Raw genomic sequence first — 22,405 nt, forward strand, 5'->3', positions numbered from 1 at the left:
GTGTGGAGGACAGGACCAGAGTGGCTGTGTCCTGCCCAGGCCACCATTGCTGCTCTGCTCTCAGCAATACACCATGAGCTGCGGGGGACAGGGTGCCTAGCAAAGGGATGGTAAAGGCAGCATTTTTATTAAGCTGATCCTATTTCTCTACAAAGCAGGCTAGTTGCTTGGCCGAGTGTTGTGTTTGCAGAATGGATGAGATGTGAGCTGTGACATTGGTATAGAATGAAAATTCATAAGCAGGAGGAGGAAGGAATTGCATCACTGCGCTGGTGTTGTGGTGCACCAGAAGTCTCCTCCTATAAGTGTTTGTGTTTCAAGTTGCAATGGGACGTGCAAGTAACAGTTGTTGAGATCATCCACCTTTCGCTTTGTAGTGCAGGGTTAAGGTTGAGCTGGACTCTGGGCATGGTCTTCACTGCTGGTATTGCTCAGAAACAGCCATAGCCATAAAATACAGCTCTATAGTCTGCATGAGGCTCAGCCACTGCTCTGGGTATCTGCATAGGGAAGACTTCATTGGCTTGTTATAGAATATTTTTCTCTGGAAACTTAGGGCACTTGTGATTCTGAAATCAGGGCTGTTCTCTTGACAGAAGACTGTACTCTTGAGGTTTTTTTTTCTTTCACCTGTACCCACTTTATTTGTTGATGTTGTTGTTGTTTGACCTGTACCCTACTCAGCCTGTGCTGTCTACCTGAAAGGCTTCCCATTTGTCTGTGCTGTCACATCGGAGGTGCTGGCATCCCCTACTCTTACTTTGTAAGCCTACTGAATTGCTTTTCATAGAATCATTAAGACTGGAAAAGACCCTTAAGATCATCAAGTCCCACCACTAACCTAACATAAAAAAAAAAATAAACTTCCATTTTCAGATTATTTCCCCCCACATTATTCGCATGGATGTAACTTGGGGAACTCTGGAAACAAATTACAAACCATGAATCATATTCTGTGTTGATGAATATGTGCTGGTGAATGATCTGAAAGTCATCTATTTTGCTGGCTCAACGAACGACTTCAAGGCACATGGTTCTTTCGCTTGTTGACACTGGGAAGAACTCAGATAAGAGATTGTCAAATCTGGTTCAATTTATGATGCTTTGTGGACTATTTTTTTATATATGCATGTAGGAGTACCTGCAAAAAAAACCCAACATGGTCCTTATACCATAGAAATTTATGAACAAAGATTGTAAAAGTCCAGAACTAGTTCCAGAATTTTGACATTAATTCTAGAATTCTAGTTCTAGTTTGTGTTAGTAGGATTTTAGAATTTACAGGAAAGATAATTTTTTAAATAATTGGCTTCAGTTTCTCCAACATTATCAATCTATGGTATAGTTAGGGAGTTAAATTTCCATTTAATTAATTTGATTTATTTTAAAAAGAATTTAGTACCTAATTTATAATATATTTTAATAGTAATGGGAATTAAAGTCAGTGCAGAAACATTGGTTTATAATTGGAATTAAGCCATTCAGACTGAAAAAGCCATAATAATTTTTGCTGATCCTTTCTTCCTTTTGCCCGAGTCTAAGTGATAATATGTAGAATTCCTTTCAAAATGTGTTTCGAATGATCTTTGACATTTCCCTCTGTGATTTTTTCTATCGTTTAATCTTTTTAACTGTTGACCACCTTTCTTGTCTGCATTATGTCTGCTAAAACTCTGACCTGTTTTTTCTGATTATTTTAATACTAACTTGCATTTTCAGTATTATGATTTACTGTAGAAACATGTTTGTGGATTTTCATTCTTCCAAATCCTTTGTATGAGCAAATATGAGCTCGTTTTCTTGCCAAACTTTCATCAACATTTAATGATTAATAATAGGTCTTAAATATCTTCTAATTCGTTGACCTCAGTATTTCTTAGCCTAACACTTCTTTGCCTATCCTTGCTGCTATTAGATAAAATACAATTATATGTACCTTTCAAACAGGTTTCCATGAAAGATTTGTTATTCAGATGTATGGAAGTCACTGTGGGATCAAACACCATAGTAGGAATTAGCTGCACGTTAATGAATTTTCACAAATAGTTGTTGTTGTGGTAGCTGTAATTCAGTGTTTCTGAAAAGAACATGTAAACATGTTTTGAGCACATAATGAAACATGTAAACATGATTTGAGCACATAATGAAATTAGGTATATGCTTTCGAAGAACTGAAATTATATTTTGAGATCAATGAGTCAGAATAAAGGATTACTGCTTCTAGGAGTTCTATTTTGGTATGTAACTAAAGTATTTCCACTGAGAGCGATGGCATTCTGAGTCAAGAGGTGGGTTAAATATAGACTTGCATACTGTGTAGTGTAGGGTGGTAGCAAAATTTAGAAATAAGTATTAGAAGGTAAGCTGCATGCTGGGTCATTGCACCTCTAAGTGATGAAAATCAAAATGGCATCTTCTTATCTTTCACCTGTGTACCTCCATAGCTCCATCTCCTTGGTTTGTGTGCAGGAAGTTAGGAACCGGGAACTCTCTTGAAGAGTAAAGTTGCATATCAACTTCAAAATGTGGTGGGTTTGAACGCGATCTTTTCTTGAGAGCCCGGAGACTTGTATGTCCATCTGAAAATCACTTTACTCATGGATGTGCGTATGTAGAGCAAAACCTTTGATTTTACTTCATCCATAATGAACAGAAGAGTGAGTTTACAATCGCTCAGGAATAAAATCTTTACTGTGAAAAAAAGTATATTTGCTCTAATTTCAGAATTTTGCAATAGTGCTTGTGTTAGTACAGATAAGTCTTTTCTTAATTGAATTTGAAAATAATAATTTCCTACGTTGGTGAAATTGTGCAAATAACACTAAATTCAAAATTCAGATACTGAGAATTGAGATGTCTGGGAAAAAAAGACACTAGAGTTCTCTTAAAGATAAACCTTACATTTAAAGTAGGGATATAACTTAAAATAATTTTCACTCTTAGCAGTAAAAGTCTAAGGAACTCAATTATGATTTTAAGTCTCTTCTAAAAGGACTACAGTTTCCTTTGCCAATTTGATATATTCCTTTTCGCAAATGCAAACAAAAAGATCTTATATACATAGGCACACCGAATTGTTTGATTTGCACCTACAGCTGGAACATTGGGAAGAGGAATGTTCTGGGAACTCGTTATGCACATTCCAGACCAAGTGTCCCACTTTATTTCAGAGTTACCATCTAGAGTATTACCAAAACAAATGGCCTTTTTTAACTAGAATGAGGTTTAACCAGCTGTAAAATTGATAATCAGTCATGGTATTTCAGAAACTGCAGTGTGAGTGTTTTTTGCATTGTCTGTGCAGTAATGGAAGTCAAGTTCCTAGATCACTGAATGTACCTGAAAGTAATTTTTAAGCTTCCCAAGAGAAATTTTAAACACTGAATTCTGTTGGTTTTGTTTTCACTGAGCAAGAGGTGAACTTGCGTCCAGGAAAGAGTGCACAAAGTATTGCACAGCCACCCATTCCATGCTGGATTATCATGTCAAAAGGGAAGTGAGATAAGGTTGGGCAGTCAACCGTTGTTCTATTTTATCCTCTAAGTTTTGATTTTTTTTCCTTCTAATATGTCTATATGTGTATGCGGTTGTACTGCCACTCCCAAGATGTGTAAAATAGATGCAGTATGACTTTAAAACAGTACTAAATGGTTAATAGTTTTTTTGTTGTATATTTCAAAGATGAGAAAATTTGTTTTATTGCGCAGGGCTAATACTAAGTCCTTTCAAATGTTTTCTGCAAGCTCATAGCCTGCTTTGTAGCAGTAGCCCTTGATTTGGCTGTTGCTGGAGCTGGCATCTGAATCCAGCCTCTGTTTTCTCACATGGCACAGAATTATTAGATTGGAAAAGACCTCCAAGATTGTCAGAGCCCAACTTTGACCAGTCACCACCTCATCAACAAATTAGTCCTCCAGCCCCAAATTTCAAGGCTCCTCTTGCAGGTTGGGAGGATGACAAGCAAGATACAATGTACTTCTGGTTTCAGAATGGTTTATCTTAATTTCTGTTGTTGAAGCTCTTCTCTTTTTCCATGTATACTTTTGAGTTTGGCATGATGTTCTCTTTTTTCCAGAGCATGTAATATGTAGGCTGAAAGAAACTTGTCTTACTTCCATGTAATTATTTGTAGGGATTAAAGCAGCTTGTGTGAGCATGAAAGGACAGTTTTCATCAGTAGTTTGAATTAGGAATTTTTCTAGACTAACAATGCTGTTCCTAGCAGTAGTCAGTAGCTCAGAAGTGCCTGGGACAGAGTGCAGAAGAAGGACTCTGCCTGTTCAATTCCACTTTCCCAGCTTGGGGAGACAGGGCAACTCAGGGAATCTCCGAGGTAGATGTGGTGGTTTTCTGTCTCAGCCCTTGACGGCCTTATCTCCCTTGAATTGAATAGCCTTCAGCCCAATGTAAACTCCTTGGCAGCAGAAACATCCCGTGGCAATAAGTTCTATGATGTGAATAAACCCTTCCCTTCTGTTTTAAGTGTCTTGCATGCTGGCTTCATTTGCCTTCCATGTTCCTGTTAATGGGGATCCAGCTAGCCAGGAAGTCTGAGTCACCACATACGTAGGAGACCAGGTTCTAGTTGAATGCCCGTGATACTGTCTGATGTTGTCTCTGCTTATTTCAATTTGTGCTTATCCATCAGGCATCGCTTATCTTAGATTTGACTGCAATACAAAACAAAACAGAGTCATGATCTTCCACAGACAGGCCCCAGTCCATGATTGATGACACTGTGATAATACAATTCACAATTAAATATTGTTTCACAAAATATCCTGTCAGCTCTTCTAACAGCAATGTCTGGCCAAATAATTTGTGGCATTTCTGGCCAAATAATATTGTGGAGATGCACATGGCACCCTGTCAGTAATTGAGTTCTGGTTGAAGCTATTTCCAGAATTGAATACAAATACCTGTCATAGGATAATTTAGGGTGCAAGTGTCCTGTGGAGGTCTTCTGGTCCAAACTGCGATGTACTCATTATCAGCTTCAATTAGATGATGTTTAAGAATTTCACTTGGAAAATATCTAAAGATGGACATGCCATATCCTCTCTGGGCAGCCTGTTCCAGCATTTGACAGTGGTGAAGAAAATGCTTCCAGGTAGCCAAGTTCAGTTTCCCATATGGCAACCTGTGTCTGTCGCCTCTTGTACTCCTCTGCCACAAGGCCCACTGCTGACCTGTGACCAGTTTTTTGTTCACCAGGACCCTCGGTTCCTTTTCCTCAAAGCCACTGTCTAGCCAGCAAGTGCCAGCCGCTCCTGGTGTGTGGTGGTATTCCATCCCACATGTGGGAGTCTGTGTGTGTCACTGAACTGCAGGAGGCAGTTCAGCCCATTTTCCCCAGCCCTTCTGGGTACCTCTGAATAGCAGCTCTGTCCTCCAGTGTATCAGCCACTGCCCCAGTTGTGTTATCCATGAGGTTGCTGAAGGTACACTGTGTCCTAGCTTTTGGGTTATTAGTAAAAACAAACAGTATTGGTCCCAGTATCGCTCCCATTATTAGTCCCTGGGGAATGCCAGTGGTCACCAGGGGCCAAGTTGGACTTGATTCTGCTGATCACAGTGATACTTTGAGCCGGATGATCCAGCCAGGTTTCCACCCAACTGATTGTTTGAGTACCCAAGTGGCTCATACAATTCCTGCAGGAATCTGTATTGAATACCTTGCTGAAGTCTAGTTAAACAAAATAAACAACACCGCTCTCTCCTTCGGTACTGAAAAAGTCATCTCCTTAGAGAAGACAAGTTGATTATGTACAATTTACTTCTGATCAATTTATTCAGTTATCTTATTCTGCATTTAATTGATAATGGTGTCCAGGGGCCTGAACTTAATTGGAATTTTGGCCTGTTTTTCTGCAGGTCCTCCTTGTTGAGCATGAGCAGAAAACTTGTCCTTTTCTACTTAACAGGAGACTTCCCCAGTTCTTGTGACCTCTCAGAGGAGATAGAGAGCAGCCTGGTAATGATTTTGACTGACTCCTTCACGCCCCTCAGATGGATCCCATGAGGATGCCTGAGGTGGAGCTCTGTATGTCCTAGGGGACAGCAGCAAAAAAGGCATGAAGTGCCCATCTTCTGTCCCCAGATCTCCTGCTTTACCAAGACCGTATGCCCTCATTTACTTTCTTTAGTTGCTGATTTATTCATAGAAGCTTTTGTTCTTGTCTTTCATACCCTTTCATACCCTTTACCCAGCACCTGAGCCTGTCATTGTGTGTGAGAGTGCATGTATGTGTGTATATTCTGGTTTTCTAGGGACAGATATACTAAATGTTTCTCAGTTTAAGAGAAACAGGTTTAATCACAGTCATTCTGTGTCATGCTCAAAGTCATGCTTTTTTATGCATGGCACAGGATTTTTTACACTATCCAAAGTGAGATAATGTGTTTATTTTATTATGGTCATACATGACATTTGAATATCTCGCAGGCACTGATAAGGTGATGTTTTTCCTGACTCAGGCAAAACTGAGGTGCTGTGTACAAACACAAGTGTTTGTTGCTTGTATTTGTCTCTTCAAGCTGCAATAGTTTATGTTTTTTTTCTTGGATATCTTAGTATTATGTAATGTTTATTTTTAAATACAGTTCCTTCTGATATTACTTGCAATTAGCATTAAAAGCTTCTGCAAACTGATTCATAAGGCAGAGGATATAACAACACCCACTAAGTGGAATTTATGGCTAGATAAACAGATCAGAAATCAAGAGCTGTTATTTTCCTGAGTTTGTGACCAACTGTGATAGAAATTTTGAATTTTGTAATGAATTCACATGCTAGCAGCTTCTAAAACAAGGTTCTGCAGTTGCCTTGATGTCTTTTAAACTTTAGATTAACTAGATTTTAGCGACTAAAGAAATAAAGGTTCTTCCATGACCAAACTAATTTATTGTTAAAGTAGTTGAAAAAACCCTTCAGAAGAAATTTTTTACTCTTCTCTGTGGTCCTTTGCGTCACCTTCTCTTCAATGAAAGAAGCCCAAAGATCTTGATAAAGGCTACCCACAGCTCTGGGGAGCAGTTGTTTGCTTACGGTCTTAACTAATCTTGTGGGAGAAACAGCTAATTAATACAGATTGGTGCACAGAGCTAACTTCTTGCTCAGAAACTTGGAAAAAGTAATTATAGCAGCAGATTGCAATAGGCATTCACTTCACCAAGCTTGCTGAAGTAGTCTTTCAAAATCTGCAGATAGCAAGTTCCTGTCAACAATTCTTCTCTACTGCTTTACTTCATACTTTTTCACAGTAAAGAAATTCCTTATTCAAGGACTGTCTTTATCTTGGCAAGAACAGGAAGTTTTTGGACTCACTGATACAAAAACTGATTTAAATGTTGCTAATCTGCTATGTGCTCAGGTCAAAAGTAATTGTAGCATCTCAGAATCTCAGCTTTGAGGACCTCCAGAGGTCATCTAGGTTCAAAGTGGCTGCTCAATGTCTGTCCTGAGTGTGAATCCAGTCTCTTTTTTACAGGACAGCCAGTTATGTGGCACAACAGGGTTTGTTTTTCTCCATGTTTTGGGGGGAGTTTTCAAACACTTCTAGTTGGGCTTGTCAAGAGAGACAAACTCTGCTACAGTCCTGGAGACTGTTGACCTCTTAAATATTCTTTTGTTATTGAAGTTGATGAGAAAACTTCAGTTTTTGTTAATACCTCATCATCATGGATTTTACAAATGATGGAACTATTACTTTAGTCAGTCCCGAGAAAAACGTATGCAGAGATCCAGCAGAAAACATCCAGGAAAATTCCTGTTCTGCTTTAAAATCTACAATGTTCCATTGGAAGTCCTGACACATGAATTGGAATTGAAGTGTTATTTCTGTTGTTTTATATATTTAAACATTTTAAATATTTATGTATTTTAACATATTTATGTGTAGGTTTTTCCATAATGCATCCAAATTCTGTACTCCAAAGTTAGATGTGATTTTGATTACCTCAGTTTTATTCATCACTTTAACTGGAAATCTGGGCTCATGGAATTATGGTCAAGTACAGCACTTACATTTCAAGAAATATGTGGTGCTGACAGAATATGCTGCTGACATCAAATTTGAAATTAGGCAGGAGGTAACATGATGGGCAGGCCATTATTTATTTGGTTAGAAGTGTTTTAAAGAGTGATTTAAACAGTTTCTGGTATTTTTAGTACAGGGAAATTTTATAATTATTTGTTCTGAATCAGTGACTACAAAAAACCTCAAGTCCTTTTATAACTTCTAATTAATCATGCTTTTAAGAGAGGAGGGTGCTAGGCTTTTTCTTGATTTTTTTTCTTTCAAGCCATGTTTGCAACTCCAGTTACTGTACTAGAGGTAGTTACAATTTTTGTTTACCCTAATAAACATCCTTTTTAGTTAGTAGGTTGTGTACTTGCATCTTATTTATCCATGTTTGCTAAATAGAATAATAAAAATACATAATATAATACAACCATCAGCATTACGTGAAGGAACATATAGGAAATACATTCATCCAAAACCAAGTTCATGGTGGAATTGAAGGGTGAGTGATTCTGATGGTATGACATGCAATGGATAGTTGCTGACAGTAGCTTCACTGACTGAACTGAGGTTACAAAAAGATAAATAGAATCATTTTCATGATGGACAAGTGGGATTCTTAGTTAATATGGAACAAGGATGAATTTGTTGTCAAAACATGATTTTAAGAATAGGCCGTGTATCTCTCTCCATCCTCAAGCACAGATGAGCCTCCTGACCTTTTATCTGTGTTCCTGATGTTACCTCTTAGTCCAACAGCTGTAGCCTTTGGAAGCCCTTTTTGAGAAAAGAGAAATGAATAAAAGGATGTGTGTTGCATTTTTTTGAAACAGTAGGTAATTCCATTTTTCAGGATGTCAGAGAAACAATTCCAGGCATGGGTTTATTTTTTGTGCATTTTTAGATAGTCTTTTTGCAGTTCTAGTACTTGTACTGTTTTGCTTGATTGCCTGGGCAAACTCCATCTGAGCTGGTGCATAAATGACTGTGGGAAAGTGACAGTCAAAATTACCAACCTGCTCTTGCTCTCTTGTTAAGGAGCAAAGATTGCTAAGAAAGGCCTTGGGGGTTTACAATGAATAGGAAATTATCTCTAGTGTAATTTTAACATGTTTGTAGTTCTGGGCTTTGGTGTACATTAATGTTTTGAGAGCAGTGTGAATTCTAAAATCAAAAGTAGCCAAAGAACCTGGAAATGTCCAGTGACTTCAGATGGAAGTAAATTATGCTGAACTACTGAATTTTCCACGACTACAATGATAATCAGCAACACATGCAAGACCAGTTTTATTAAAGCTTAAAGAGAAAACAGCAACAGCCAATTTGGAGGAAAAAAATGTGCATTTTTGTAATGGTTAAGTTTTTGGGGTTTTTTTAAGTAAATAATGTTAAGCTGTATCCTCAGAGCTTCTGGTTTACTCCTCTTTCCAGTCCTTTTTCTTTGGATTGATTTACTACCTTTGTGTATTTCTTACAGTAATTTGTGAAGAGATTTTAGGTAGGCTTGGAAGGAATTTTAAAGATCACTGCTAAAGGATCCACAGTAGCTGGACCTACTGTAATAAATATTTCTCTAGCTTGTGAATCTTTTGTGAAGGTGATTTCTCAACTCCCTTGAGGAGCTGCATTGTCAGTTTATCACTACTGCTATTTAGAACTTCTTTCCCTAATCTGCAACCTAACCTTTGTGCCTAATTCAGCTAGTTTTTTATGCTGTTTTGGGGAATGTGAGGAATTGTCTATCATCAGCATCGCTCATAACAGCTTTTTATGTTCTGAGAGAACTTGTCCTGTCTCCTTAGGCTAACCTTTTTAAAGTCTAAAGTCTCCGGTCCTGACAGCCTATTTTAGCACAAATTGCTTATCATTTCCCTGTCCTTGTTAACTTCCCTTCAGTTCTTTTCCAGCTTGTCTTTTGCAGTCGTCTGCATAGGGATCCACAGAACTGGACACAATATTCTGGCTTTGACTGTACCAATATCAGCAAATTATTTCTGGTCTTTGTTTACAAAAGAATCTTAGTTCTCTGTGAGGTTTTATCCAATGCACCTGCTGTTTATGCATTGTTTATGCATCTAGTCTGCTGTAACCCCACATCATTTTCCATTATCTTCCTGCTTGGTCATTATGTCAATTTTTATATTCTGTGCATTTAACTTCTTTCAAAAGTATATGTTAGTGGAGATTTTCCCCCCATTTTTTTACTTTGGGTTGCATCTGACTGTATTTTTTCAGGGTTTTTTTTCCTTCTTTTTGAGGTAATTTTGAATGCAGTAAAAGGCCTGTGTTCAAAACTCCAAGCTTGATATAGTTTGCTGAATTTATTTATTTTATTTTTAGTTCTTAATAGATCTCTTTCTAATTCTGTTGCTTTCTTGTGGCAATGAAAATATTCTGTAGAACTGAAACAGGACAAACCTCAGGGAATTTCTTCTTGACACACTTTTTCAAGTCGTGATAATTACCAACCTCATAATAATTATCTTTTGGACCTTTTCTCCATGATTTCCTATGCCATATTTTTTTACTTTGACAATGTTAATGTTGAGTCCTGCATTTTATCTTTGAGAAGAATACAAAAAAAACCATAAACCCTAGATCACACATGTTAATATTCTAGGTGTTTACAAGACGATTAATGTCTTGTTCTAACTCCTCATTGCCAAATATTCTGATCTGTAGTTTGGAAAACCCTATGCCTTATAATGGGAGTGCTTTGATTTACCCTTTTCAGTCCTGCTGACCTCTCCGGTTCTTCTGAGTTTTCAATGTAAATTGATTGGGACAGTCTCCTTAAATACTGTGAGTGAATTTCAGTGTATCTTGCTGTCCTCAGCACATTTCTTCATGTATATGATGATTTTCTCTAGGATTTGTTTTCATTCTTATCCCAGAAAGCATGGAAAACTTAAACCTTCTGTGTGCATTCTTTGGTTTTTTTGTAACTCTTAATGGATTTTTTTTGCTCATTCTTAATATAAAGTATCTTCCATTATTTTCTCTTGTCTCTTGTAAACTACAACTCCTTGTAGCCCTTTGCCTTCCTGATCATAATTTACATGCTTTTACTGTTCCATAGTGGTGTTTCTTAACGTCTGTCTTGTTGCATCTTGAACAATTTTGTGATTATACTTTTGTAACTATGTAGAAGGAAGCTGGTTTTGGGCTGTTACCATCCTATCGTTATCATTACCCTTTCACACTGTGCCTTTCAAATAGCAGGGGGAAATGTATAAAACCATTAAAATATGCACGTAAGACGCAGCACATAAGAAGACATATCTTGAAGAATATTGCTTGTATGATGAAGAAATATTTGCCTGTATTCAGTAGTAGACAACATCAAAACCATTTCAGTATTTGTTTACCTTCATGTACAGAAATCAGATTGTAAGTAAAGTCTGTTGTTAAGTATTTACATACTCATTTGTGGACAGTAGCTGCTTATTGGTTTCTAAACTGTACATACCCAATACTTTTAAAGAAAACCTGTAAATGAATGTAAAACTGCTAAAGAACTAGAATAGCAAGACCTCCCAGCAGTAAATGTTGGCTGCATTATCATGGCCCAGATTATTCCTTCACATACTGATTACTAATGCTTCAGTAAGAGAAAAGTGAATTGGTACATATCCTAGAGATCACTGAGCAGGGAAAAGGCTGTATTTGCCTTGCGTATGACCTTTCAGTTGTTTTTCCTATTGTGTGCTGTTACTGAGCTGTTCACCTTGCGTCCAAATGTAGCTTCTGTATTATGGAAAGAACTAATTGCTCAGGAAAGACCAGAATTATTTAGGGGTCCCATTAGCATATGGAAGAACATAGTGGAGGTTTAGTTCTGGGGAAGAGTCATTAGACGCTCACATCCTGTGTTTGTAGATTTGGGTACTTCTGTCTTTGAAAGCATTTAGGCCCAGTTAGAAATGTTACAAGACTTTTCTATCCATATTTTTTGCTGCAGCATATTTTATTAAATTTTATTTGGTGTTTTGGAAAAGGGAAAGAATATTGTTTTAGTTTTTAAATAAATAATGTTATGGTGACGTTTCCATAGGATCTCATGGGTGTAGGTTGCAAGGAACCTTGAAAGATCATCTGTTCCAACTCCTTGTCTGTGGGCAGGGACATCTTTCTCTAGATCAGGCTTTTTATATTTTCCATTTATTGCAGGATTAGGAATTGTTTTCTGAAGTAATTGATACTTTTTCTGTTCAGTCATCCACTATTTGGCCTCATGTTTTATTTTTTTCATATACTGAAAGTAAGGAATAAATCAAAATAGCCAAAGCTGCTTTTGACAGCCAGTGAAGTTTACATGCACATATCAATGTTAAGGCAGGTTCAGACAGTTACTTCAACATCAAAAACTCTTATCAACACAGAATGGTTTAATTTGGTGAAGGGTTCTGTGGGATTGCCTGGAATTAATATTAAGCTCATTATTGGGAAGCTACTAGTATTTTTCCCTATCACTGACCCTTCTGTCAGAGAAGAACATAAACATTTAGTTCCTGCATTTCATGAACTTTTCTTGCCTGTTTTTTCCTTGGTTCATTCAGATTGGTAAACAGTGCAAACTGTTTGCTGGGGAAGCCAAGCTCCATGTTGTCCACAGAAGGTGACTGCTGTCAGAGTGGCCAAGAGCTCTGCTCCTCATGTAGTCAGAGGGTGTTGCAAAATTTATCAAGTTTGGTCTTTTCCCTTGGAGAACATTTAAGCGTGTTTGCCATCAGCGAAAGGCTTCTGATGGGGGCAGATCTATCTTTGCCAGTGATGCATTTGCTTGGAAGCTGCTATTTTTGGCCTGTTAGCTCAGAGTCTTTTGTAATAGCAGAAAGTGGAAGTGAGCAGTGAAATCCCTTTAATAGCATATTTCCTGGTTCAAGTGACTTATCTGTGAGGCCTAGACAGAGGAGACGTCATTTCCTGGATTACTTCTCTTCAGTCCCAACTGTCTGTTTTACTGCATAATCTTTTGACCCAGCTTCTTAATTGTAGTTAATTTTTCTGTTAAGTCATATAAATTAGGTCTTTCAATGAAAATGTAAAGCTTTAAGGAAACAACTTTTGACAAAATGCTAGTGTGCAAGACAAGTTTTTCATAAATTACATGTTGATATGAAGTCTCTTACAATAAAATTTTGTTTGAAAGCTTAAAATCTTGTCTTTGAAAGAATATGATAATAAGATTTGTTCACAGGGTTAAAAAAAATTTGACACACTTTCTGTTCCTTGTGATTATTATACTGATCACCTCTCGTTGACTCTAGCTGTATCTGGCTGTGTTCTAGAGTTAGGACATTTCCAAAGAGGTAAAATAGTCAGTTGTGTTGTTCTCAAATTTCCTTTCATTAATAACTACTTGTGAAAATTGTTCCCTGAAGTCCATGAAAAAGAGGCAAAAAGAGCTAATTAAAAATTAGGTTCAAATATGATTCTCAGTTTGTATAGCCCACAAAAAAGCCATGGAATCAGAATGACATGTGGGAAAAAAGTGACATCTGAAATTATAATATACAGTTCCGCTTAAATAGGAACATGTATGATTGGTTTGGACCTTGTAATCCAACTTCACTAAAATTTTTTTTGGGGTGATAACATTCTTTCCCCTGATGTTTTGCATAAAATGGAAGTCAGGCACCCTATATATGGGTTTCTTGTCAGTCACTACAATATCTTCACATGAAAAGCATTAAGACATCAGGTGACCTCACCTCTCTTCCCCTCCAAAATAGGTAGAACAGAAATACGCCTTCCTGATTTTTGTTAGCACAGAGTGCTTTTACATCTCCCTTCAAGTGTCTAGCCAGTTGTTAGTGATCATGAGAAAATTTTCTCAGTAGCAGTGAAAGAATAATGTTGGAGTTCAGTGTAGACTGCCATCTAATTGGAATTGATACTTATTGAGCTAGGTAAAATCCTAAAAGGTGGCCCAGCCGTTCCCAGCAGGGCATTCAGCATGGTCCTTCTCTACATGTTGCAGGGTGAGGATCCATATTTCTGCAGACACACTGTGCTGCAGAAGGAGATACCCTTTTTGGAAGGTGGTGTTTGGCAAATCAAAAGTTGTATGGATTCTATTATGCTATTTTGCAGGAAGTAATCTCAAATTAGTACTTTCTGTTGGATTTGTTCAGATTATTGGGCATTACCTGTGCAATTCATGTAGTGACTAATCCATAAGTATATAACAACTTTGTTACTTTGGTTTGGTTTTATTGTATCTTCTGTAAAAGTGTCATATAAATTAGGAATAGATATAAGTCATCTTCTGTCCTTCTGAAAGATGAGTATGGTGTCCTGGTGCATCATTCCTTTCTCCTTAATGTGTCTTGTTATGGTCAAGGCTGAAATAATTCCTGTATTTACTATTATTAAAGCAACTACTGTGCCTTTTTAATTAACCTTGTTTGCTTATTTACACTGTCTTATGCTTCTTTCAGGTAGGAAGTTCTAAAACTTGATGTGTAAGACCGTCATAACAGTTAAGGTTACATAGAGTCAAGAGTAAAATTCCACCTTTTTTTTTGTGCAACAGTGGAAATATTGTAGGTGTTACAGAATGTTTGAGGTTGGCAAAGACCTCTTGATGTTGTCTAGTCCAACACCCTGCTCACTGCAGGGTCTACCAAAGTAGTTGCCCAGGACCATGCCATGTCATATTTTGCCTCTGTGGGCAATTTGTTCCAGTGCTTGACCACTCTCACAGGAAAAAAGTGTGGTGTTCAAATAGCGTTTTGTGTGTTTTACCTTATGTCCATTGACTCTTGTCCTGTCAATGAGCAGTGCCTTTTCCTCTGACCTTCCCAACAGACACTGGTGAGCTCCCCTGCCCTGAGTCTTTGCCTCTCAGGCCACAGAGTCACACTTCTTTGAGCCTTTTCTTCTTGGAGAAGTGCGTTAGTGCCTTAATCTTACTGGCCCTTTGCTGGATTCACTCTAGTAGATCCCTGCCTTTGATGGTTTGGGAGACCAGGAGTGAACACTGCATTCCAGGTGGGACCTCCTCAGTGCAGAGTAGAGAGGAACCTGTTGTTCACCAGGACCCTCAGGTGCTTCTTGCAAAGCTGCTCTCCTGCTTGTCAGGCCACAGCCTATACCTGGTACCTGGGGTTTTTCCTTTCCAGCAGCAGGACTTGGCTTTTCCTCTCACTGACCTTTGTGAAAACCTTCTCTGTCCAAGAGAAGTGCCAGTGCAGGGGTGTACTGCTGGTGACTGGCTCCGACTGGACTTTGTGCCACTGATCAGTCTTCTGGGCCGAGTCTTTCAACCAGCTTTTAATCATTTGCCTAACCCATACTCCATCAATGTGTCTGTGACACTTTCCAAGACACTTTCATTTGTTAGGAGGTAAAAATAAATAAATAAAATCTCTTCATTTTGGAAATTGTCTTAACCATTAATGTGTTTTGTGGTGTAAACTGATATTGCCATGGATGTGGTGGTCTTATTTTTGTATGAGCTTATTTAGGACGAAGTGGCATTCAAGATGTATTTAATAATCTTAGGCTTTGCTTTTGAATCTCCCCAGATATGTTATTAAAATGAATATAGGAATTTTAGTAATATTTGCAATAAATTATACCTTCCCAGATATATTAATAAAAAATATAAGATCAGCAGGTTGTTAGCTATAGCCTCAGTTATTAAGAAGACTGAAAAGCTATCTAGTTCTTTTGGCTGCCTATTAATAAACATGATGTGGTCTCTGATTTAAATCTCTGTGATGCCCTGTCAAGGCTCAAAAACCTGAAAAAGTAGTCTCAGGATTTTGTCCTTAGGCAATGAATAAAGCTGCCAGTTCAAGCTGAACACTGGAGCTGCTGACAATGAATGGTGTATACTCCTCTTAGTTCTGAAACTAATTTTTAGTTTTATTTGTCCCTGGGTAACTGGAATGGTCTCTGTGTTTGAAGAGTAATTTTTAAAAGTTTTTCCAGGTTGCAGAAAGGTGGAATTGAGTAAAGGTTTATAACAGACATTAAAATGCTATTTTTAGTTTATTTTTTTGGTGATTTCATCCCTTGCCATTTTAGGAGTCTCAATTGTATTCTGCTGAGGCATTGATAATGGGTAGCAGAACAGCATGTGGAGTTCTGGCTCATCTTCTGTTGAGTCACTTAGAAAAGGTATTTTAGTGCTGTGAGCCTGAATTACATGGTGAATTGTCTTCTTAAGTTTAAGTCATGTCTTGCTTCCAAGAAAAATTTGTGGTTGGTTTTTGTATGCCCAGAATGAGAAGGTGGTGAGACTTTGATCAAAGCAATAATATGGATATACAAACATAAAGTCTTTGCAGGAAAAGTGTAACAGAAGTAAGAAAAATGGATTGACTGAACTCAGCATATTAAATCAGTGTTTAATGAGTAAGATTACTTACTGATTAAGATTAAAACTACTACTCCAGTTTAAGTCCCAGTGCCACTAATCAGTGGTAATACAGCAGTACTGTTTATAGAACTTGGAGCCAGTCAGTTTGTTGGCTCCTCTGCTGGTTTATAAACATACTTGAGAGCTTGTTTGATTTGTCTACTAGGAATGTAATGCCTGCTTGAATAATGTATAATCAGTCTCAGTGCAGTAATTTTAAGTTGTTAATTAAAATTTTAGAATTCAATTAACTTATTTTTATTTTTTTTCAGGATGGCTTGAATTCTTTGGTTCTTGATCTGGATTATCCAGCGCTGAGGAAGAACAAGAACATTGATAATTTTTTAAATAGATGTAAGTTGCAAGTGGCCCTTAAACAATGACATTGTTGTGATCTCAATCATAAGAAGTTGAGTGGTAAGAAATGCATTGCTCATGGTTATTCTACTAATTTTTATAACTCTGAGCTTTGGAGACCGTTTATTACAGAGAGAAATTTCATTTAAGGGAGTTGTTATATTGTGAAAATATGTTGGAAAATGCCAGATTTTTATTTTCCTAAGTACAGTTGGAAAAACCCTTTTATGTTACTTTCTTGTCTTATGTATGCGTAGCTACATAACTTGCTAAGTATATCCTAGTTATTGTTCTTCAGGAATTCATGACACTGAAGTCAACATTGTTTATATAGTCATATTTCGTCTAACAGAGAAGTCTTCTGTGGGATTTTAAAACTAAATTGTTGTACCTTAAAATCTGTTGGTTGATTTTTGAACCTTTGCATAAATGTTTGTGATTCTCCCCAAATTAATTGTATACATAATTTTGGAATTTATTAAGCATATGATTCTACATTAGAGTAGCTGTATTTTGTGGTTTTGAAGTGTTTTCTATTATTATATATAATCAGAGCCTTTTTTCTTGTAAAAATAGCAGATTATTTTGTAATTTGCAGTGATAAGCCTTCTTGGAATAGCTGTTTTGTAGGAAGTGTATTTTGAGATATATATTTTTAAAAAAAATATATTTTCTTTTGCATATGTTGAGGTTAGGTTTCTGCAGATGCAGTCTTATTAGCAACTCCTTTTAAATTCTTTACTGGTAAGAGCTGTATGTGTCTGCCCTCTGTTGCCCTGGGACTCCTTGGAATATCCACTCACACTCCTCACTCAAATAGTGGCTAGTGTAGTAATTTGTGGTGAGTTCATTGTTTGGAATTCAGTGCTTTTCCGTGAGGTTTAGCAGAGCCCTGTAGATGGACATACAGCTTTTACAGTTGCCAATAAAGTCTCTTTTGGAGAAATCACTTAGAATACAGTAAATAAGAAAGAGCAGATTAGGACATAGAGGCATTGGGATTATTTTCAGTTCGAGTTCAAAGGAATTCAAGTGGGTATTTATGAAAGAAAGGGTCTGTAACAGCATTTTAAGTATCTTCGTTATTTGCAACTGAGCATTGTATGTGTAAAGTGAGGGGAAACGCTATGAAAATGACATAAATAACATTTAGCAGCAACTTCTATAAGCTGGTCATATGTGCTTTTACATTACTGTTTTTGCAGTAGAACAAAATTAGAAGCCTCTCTCTGATCAGAAGACCAGTGTCTTTTGACTATTAGAAATAACAACTGTGGGCAAACAGTTTAACCTCAGGAACAGGTTGGGGTTTTGGTTGTTATTTGATTGGTTGGTTTTTGTAGCCCCTGAACATTCTGGCTGGCTGTCTCCCTTTTTTCGAAGGCTGTTGCTCCTTCTCCTCCTCTAGGTTATCTGTCATTGTTGTTGTAAATATTTTTAAGTATCTTATGTGACCTGGAGGCAGCCAGTAATGTCAGAAACATGAAAATATACTTTTGTTCACAATTTTGTTACTGCATTTTTTATTGTTAAATCAGCTGACAGTATACAGTTGAAATAGCCAAATACTAGTTAAAAGAATTTTGATATGTGTTACAGAAAAATCCATAGTAGTTAAAAAAGAGTTTTCAAGGGTGCACTTCATCCTTACATGTTGAACTTTAAAAAAGCATGCAACACCTGACTATTTTGGCCAACATATGGTGTGACAGTGCATCTTTTGTAAGAATCACACATGTAACTTTTCTCCTGTTTCAGTACTGACTGGGAGAGAATAAAAATAGTTCTGCATGTCTTCTGTGATTTACACTTCGGAAAAAAATAAATTGTGAAACAAGAATTTTGTAAACATTTCAGACTGGTAATATTTTGATATTGCAAAAGAAATAATCACTTCTGCAACAGTGATTCATTTCAAAGTCTTTTCTGACACAGGTGGTTATATGGTTTATTATAAACCACAAAGGGGAACTGAGCAGAATTAATGCAGACAGTCGGGTTTAATTTTTTCTTTTTATTAAAACTAGTCAGGCAAAAGAAAAGCAAAGACCAGATTCTGATTTTCATTTCACTTCACTGATACATGTGCTAGCACAAAATGAGCCACTCAGGTACAGGAAAAAACAGGACAACTGAGTTCTTATTGACATTGCCATTTTATTTAGTTTAAAATTCCTGCGAGGACCCATAGCTTGGGTCTTCTTGGGAACTGTTCTGAGGGTAGCAGGTATCACTGGAAAGAATGTGGCACATGCTTGCTGAAGCCTCTTGCCCCCATGGGCTTGGAAGAAAAGTTGGGAACTGTATTGAGAATTTGTGGAACTATAAGTTGCTGCCTTCTTAGGGTAAGGAACAGTGAGTTCTTGTCTCTTGTAATTTTTCTCAGCATCTGAAGAACTGCACAAATGCCCAGCTGAGAACTGCTGTCAAAAGGTTCTGACAAACTCTGATGAGCAGTCTGTGCCAGGGGCTTGGAGCCTGCATCCCTCCCCAGGGCTTCCTGAGGCCAGCACGGAGAGGTGGCAGGGCCTCCTGGAGTTACACTGTGCTGCACAGGGAGACAGCTAAAGCAGACTCACCGCGATTCTTCTCATCCACATTACACAAGTCTGCAGAAATTGCGGAGAACACTAAATAATCTTCAAACTCTCAGTCATTTTAATCACTTAATTCTTCCACAATAACACCTTGAGAGAGGAATTTTCTTTTTCCCACCACAATCCCAGAGGTTTGCATACACCCTACTTACAACCTACATCAAGTCATTACTATTGGGGTTAATGTTTTATTAAGTTTTTTTGAAATCTAAAAATGAAATAGCTTGCACTTCAGCTGAGACATTAATTTATGTTCGGCTCAACTCATAATTGCAAGCTGAAACTTAAATGTTTCAGGTATTTCACAATGGCAGTTTATTAATTGTCCATACCATAGGATTTTGGTGTATTCTGTTTCTGTAACCATTTCACCGAAGCAGCCCCTTCACTTGTTTAATATGAAAGAAATTCTTTGACTGCCTGCTTTGCTTTACTATTCTGATTTCTTACCACTTTCTCTAAGGTTTTGTACCAAAGTGTAGCCTGTGTTTGTAATAAGAGACATATTAAATATTTGACATAATATTCCTTTTCAGTCTTTTCATTCCTTTTCCGTTACCTCAATCAGCTGTTGACATTCTGATTTAAATTGCTCTGTTTTTTAGCATATTCATGGAACAGAAAAGCGTAATGCAATATTTAATTCCCAAAACAATGATAGGAATCTCATAGTCCTCTGAGAGCAAAAACTGATTTGCTTATTTTAGAAAAGGAAGCTGAGTTTTTCAGTATTGGCTTGGTGTAACAAATCTTTCTTGGTCTTTTCCTCTTCTGTCATCCAGGCAAAGACAATAGGTTGAGTAAATTCTTCCAAGTCAAATTTTCTGCCATCTAAGATTTGCCAAGTGTTAAATCATATCTTAGTGGCTTGTGCCTTTTTTGGTGGTCTCCCATTCAGATGCAGCTTAGTCTGAAATAGTTGAATAACAGGTTTAAGTAATAGTTGGAAACATTTAATAATACATAATCTTCATGAATAGAAGGGCACAAAAAATGGATTTTAAATAAGTCCAAACAGTGGCACAGAGAGGGGTGCCATCAGCAAGCCTTGTATAACCCAGAAGTCTTGACTCCCTAAATGGATCAGTGATTTTTCTGTGCATTATTGAGCATCACTCAAGAGTTGGAAACTTGTGTTGTTAAAATGATTTGCTGATGTTATGCAGGTTGACAGACTTTTGTAGAGTGCAGTGACAGTGGATGTATTTACAGTAGAAGGGACTTCTAGTAGAGATGTGGCGCCTGTGCACCAGTTTTTCTAGACTCCCTGAATAAACTCCCTGGGAAGTTCCTTTGGCCATTTTCCTCTCCAAGCAGACACTGCTTACTTGGAAGATGCATCTGTTAAGATTAATTTCTTGCAAAATCAACAGTTCTGGTTCCTTCTCTTGCCTTTTATTATGTCATTTGAAGTTGCTGAATCCTGCCCAGCTCTGTGGTTACTGACAGGAGCCAGTGTTACCCTCTGTGGTGTGAGTGCCTCCCAGGGCTGCAGCTCTGTGTGCTTCGTGCTTCCTGTCAGCAGCATTCATGAAATGTCAGATGCCAACCAGAATCTTGGAAATTTAATGCACTGTAGAACTTCCACTGAGTTAAGGAGCTAATTGCTCCTCTGGTTTTCTCTTGGCTTCTCTAAGGCAGCTCCCTGCCAGGTCTTCACAGTCACCTCAGCAGGTTGGGCTCCAGTTCCATTCTTAATGATATTGTTCTGGTAGGAGTAGGGATGGGAGAGGTATCAAATAACCAACTTTCCCAAGCAGAGTGTGGAAGCCACAGTGTGTAAGACAGAATGTCTTAGATGTATAAACAAGTTATATGTCAGTGTCATTAACCACATTCTCTTGGGTACTTGGTAGATACAAAGCAATTCAGCCCTGCCATCAGGCTTATTTTCATTACATTAGAGATGTGTTCTCTGTAAGCCAGAGAAGTCTGCTGCTTTCTGTTTCCCTCTGTTCTGCTCTTTTCCATCTCCGTAAGAGAATATACTTTTCATGTTCCCCTTTTATTTCTCTGAGGGAGGAAGCATTACCCTGTCTGGAGCTGTGCCTTCTAGTTCCTCCTGATTCTGCAAGGTCTCCAGCAGCTTCTTCTTCTTCATACACCTTTGACCACACACCAGATCACCCCTAATTACTTCAGTCTCTCTGTTGTGCTTTCTATTTGGTTTTGTTCAGCTGTGGGTTTGCAGCACTTCCTGGCTGTACTTCAGTTTAACTTCTGGCTGGACTTCTGCCTAGGGCAGCAACTTTTGACTTAATGTACTCCATAGCAGCACTCATTGACTGACTGTGTCTGATCTGTGGGATAAAATTGCACTCCCTTGCAATTTTATTCATCATATATATGTTCCCCAGAACTGCTTGATACACATTTTTTTAAGATAAAATAACCTGCATATGAACTTTTTTTTTTTTACCTTAAAAGGTAGAAAAGTTTGGATTTTTCCTTCCTCCCTCCCTCCACTACCTTTTACTGTCCTAGACAGGTATTTTTTTCCATTTTCACAGGCATTTGCAACCTTCAGCCACATTCTTTCTGCCAGCTGTCAGTGACTGATCCAAACACTTTGCACTTTCAGAAGGTGAAACTTCATTTGTTTAAAAGTTCTAGTGCCATTTTCAAATAGTAAATCAAAAGCTGTCTTTAAAGACTCTTTGTATCTGGTCCTTCCTGTGTTAACGAAGATACCTGAGTCATAGGTGATGGTATTCTCATGTTTTAGGACTTTTACTTAAATGTCACAATATTTCTATAAGATTCCATTGCATCCTGGGGCTGGGGAGTCCATCTAATGCCTTCCTTTAAACATAACATTTTTCTTCTGCTGGGCTTTGTGCTGTTGCAAATTCATGAGGCGTGTGCATACCGATACCAAAACTTCCAAACTCATCTGTGTGAAATCTGAAAATCCAGACCACTATAAGAAGGCTGCTATTGGAAAGGACTCCTGCTCCCTGAATTAAATCACGTTATATGATATGTGAACTAAATCTTATGATCCAGTATGGAGCAATTATGATGTGGCTTCAGGGTTAATCCAAGCTTGCCTTCTT

At 37.7% G+C, this 22,405-nt stretch overlaps 1 protein-coding gene across 5 annotated transcripts in view; it reads left to right on the top strand.

Annotated features, from left to right (window-relative positions):
• The window catches only part of ROCK2 (Rho associated coiled-coil containing protein kinase 2), a 95,940-nt gene that overhangs the window by 23,621 nt on the left and 49,914 nt on the right, over positions 1 to 22,405 (top strand). For all 5 annotated transcript variants that reach the window (XM_068183455.1, XM_068183456.1, XM_068183453.1 and 2 more), the window contains exon 2: positions 16,668 to 16,749. In XM_068183455.1, coding sequence (XP_068039556.1) covers positions 16,668 to 16,749 — 82 coding nt within the window. The remainder of the gene's footprint in view (positions 1 to 16,667; positions 16,750 to 22,405) is intronic.

Source organism: Anomalospiza imberbis, chromosome 3, assembly GCF_031753505.1.
Source record: "Anomalospiza imberbis isolate Cuckoo-Finch-1a 21T00152 chromosome 3, ASM3175350v1, whole genome shotgun sequence".
In the NCBI taxonomy this organism is placed as follows: Eukaryota; Metazoa; Chordata; class Aves; order Passeriformes; family Viduidae; genus Anomalospiza; species Anomalospiza imberbis.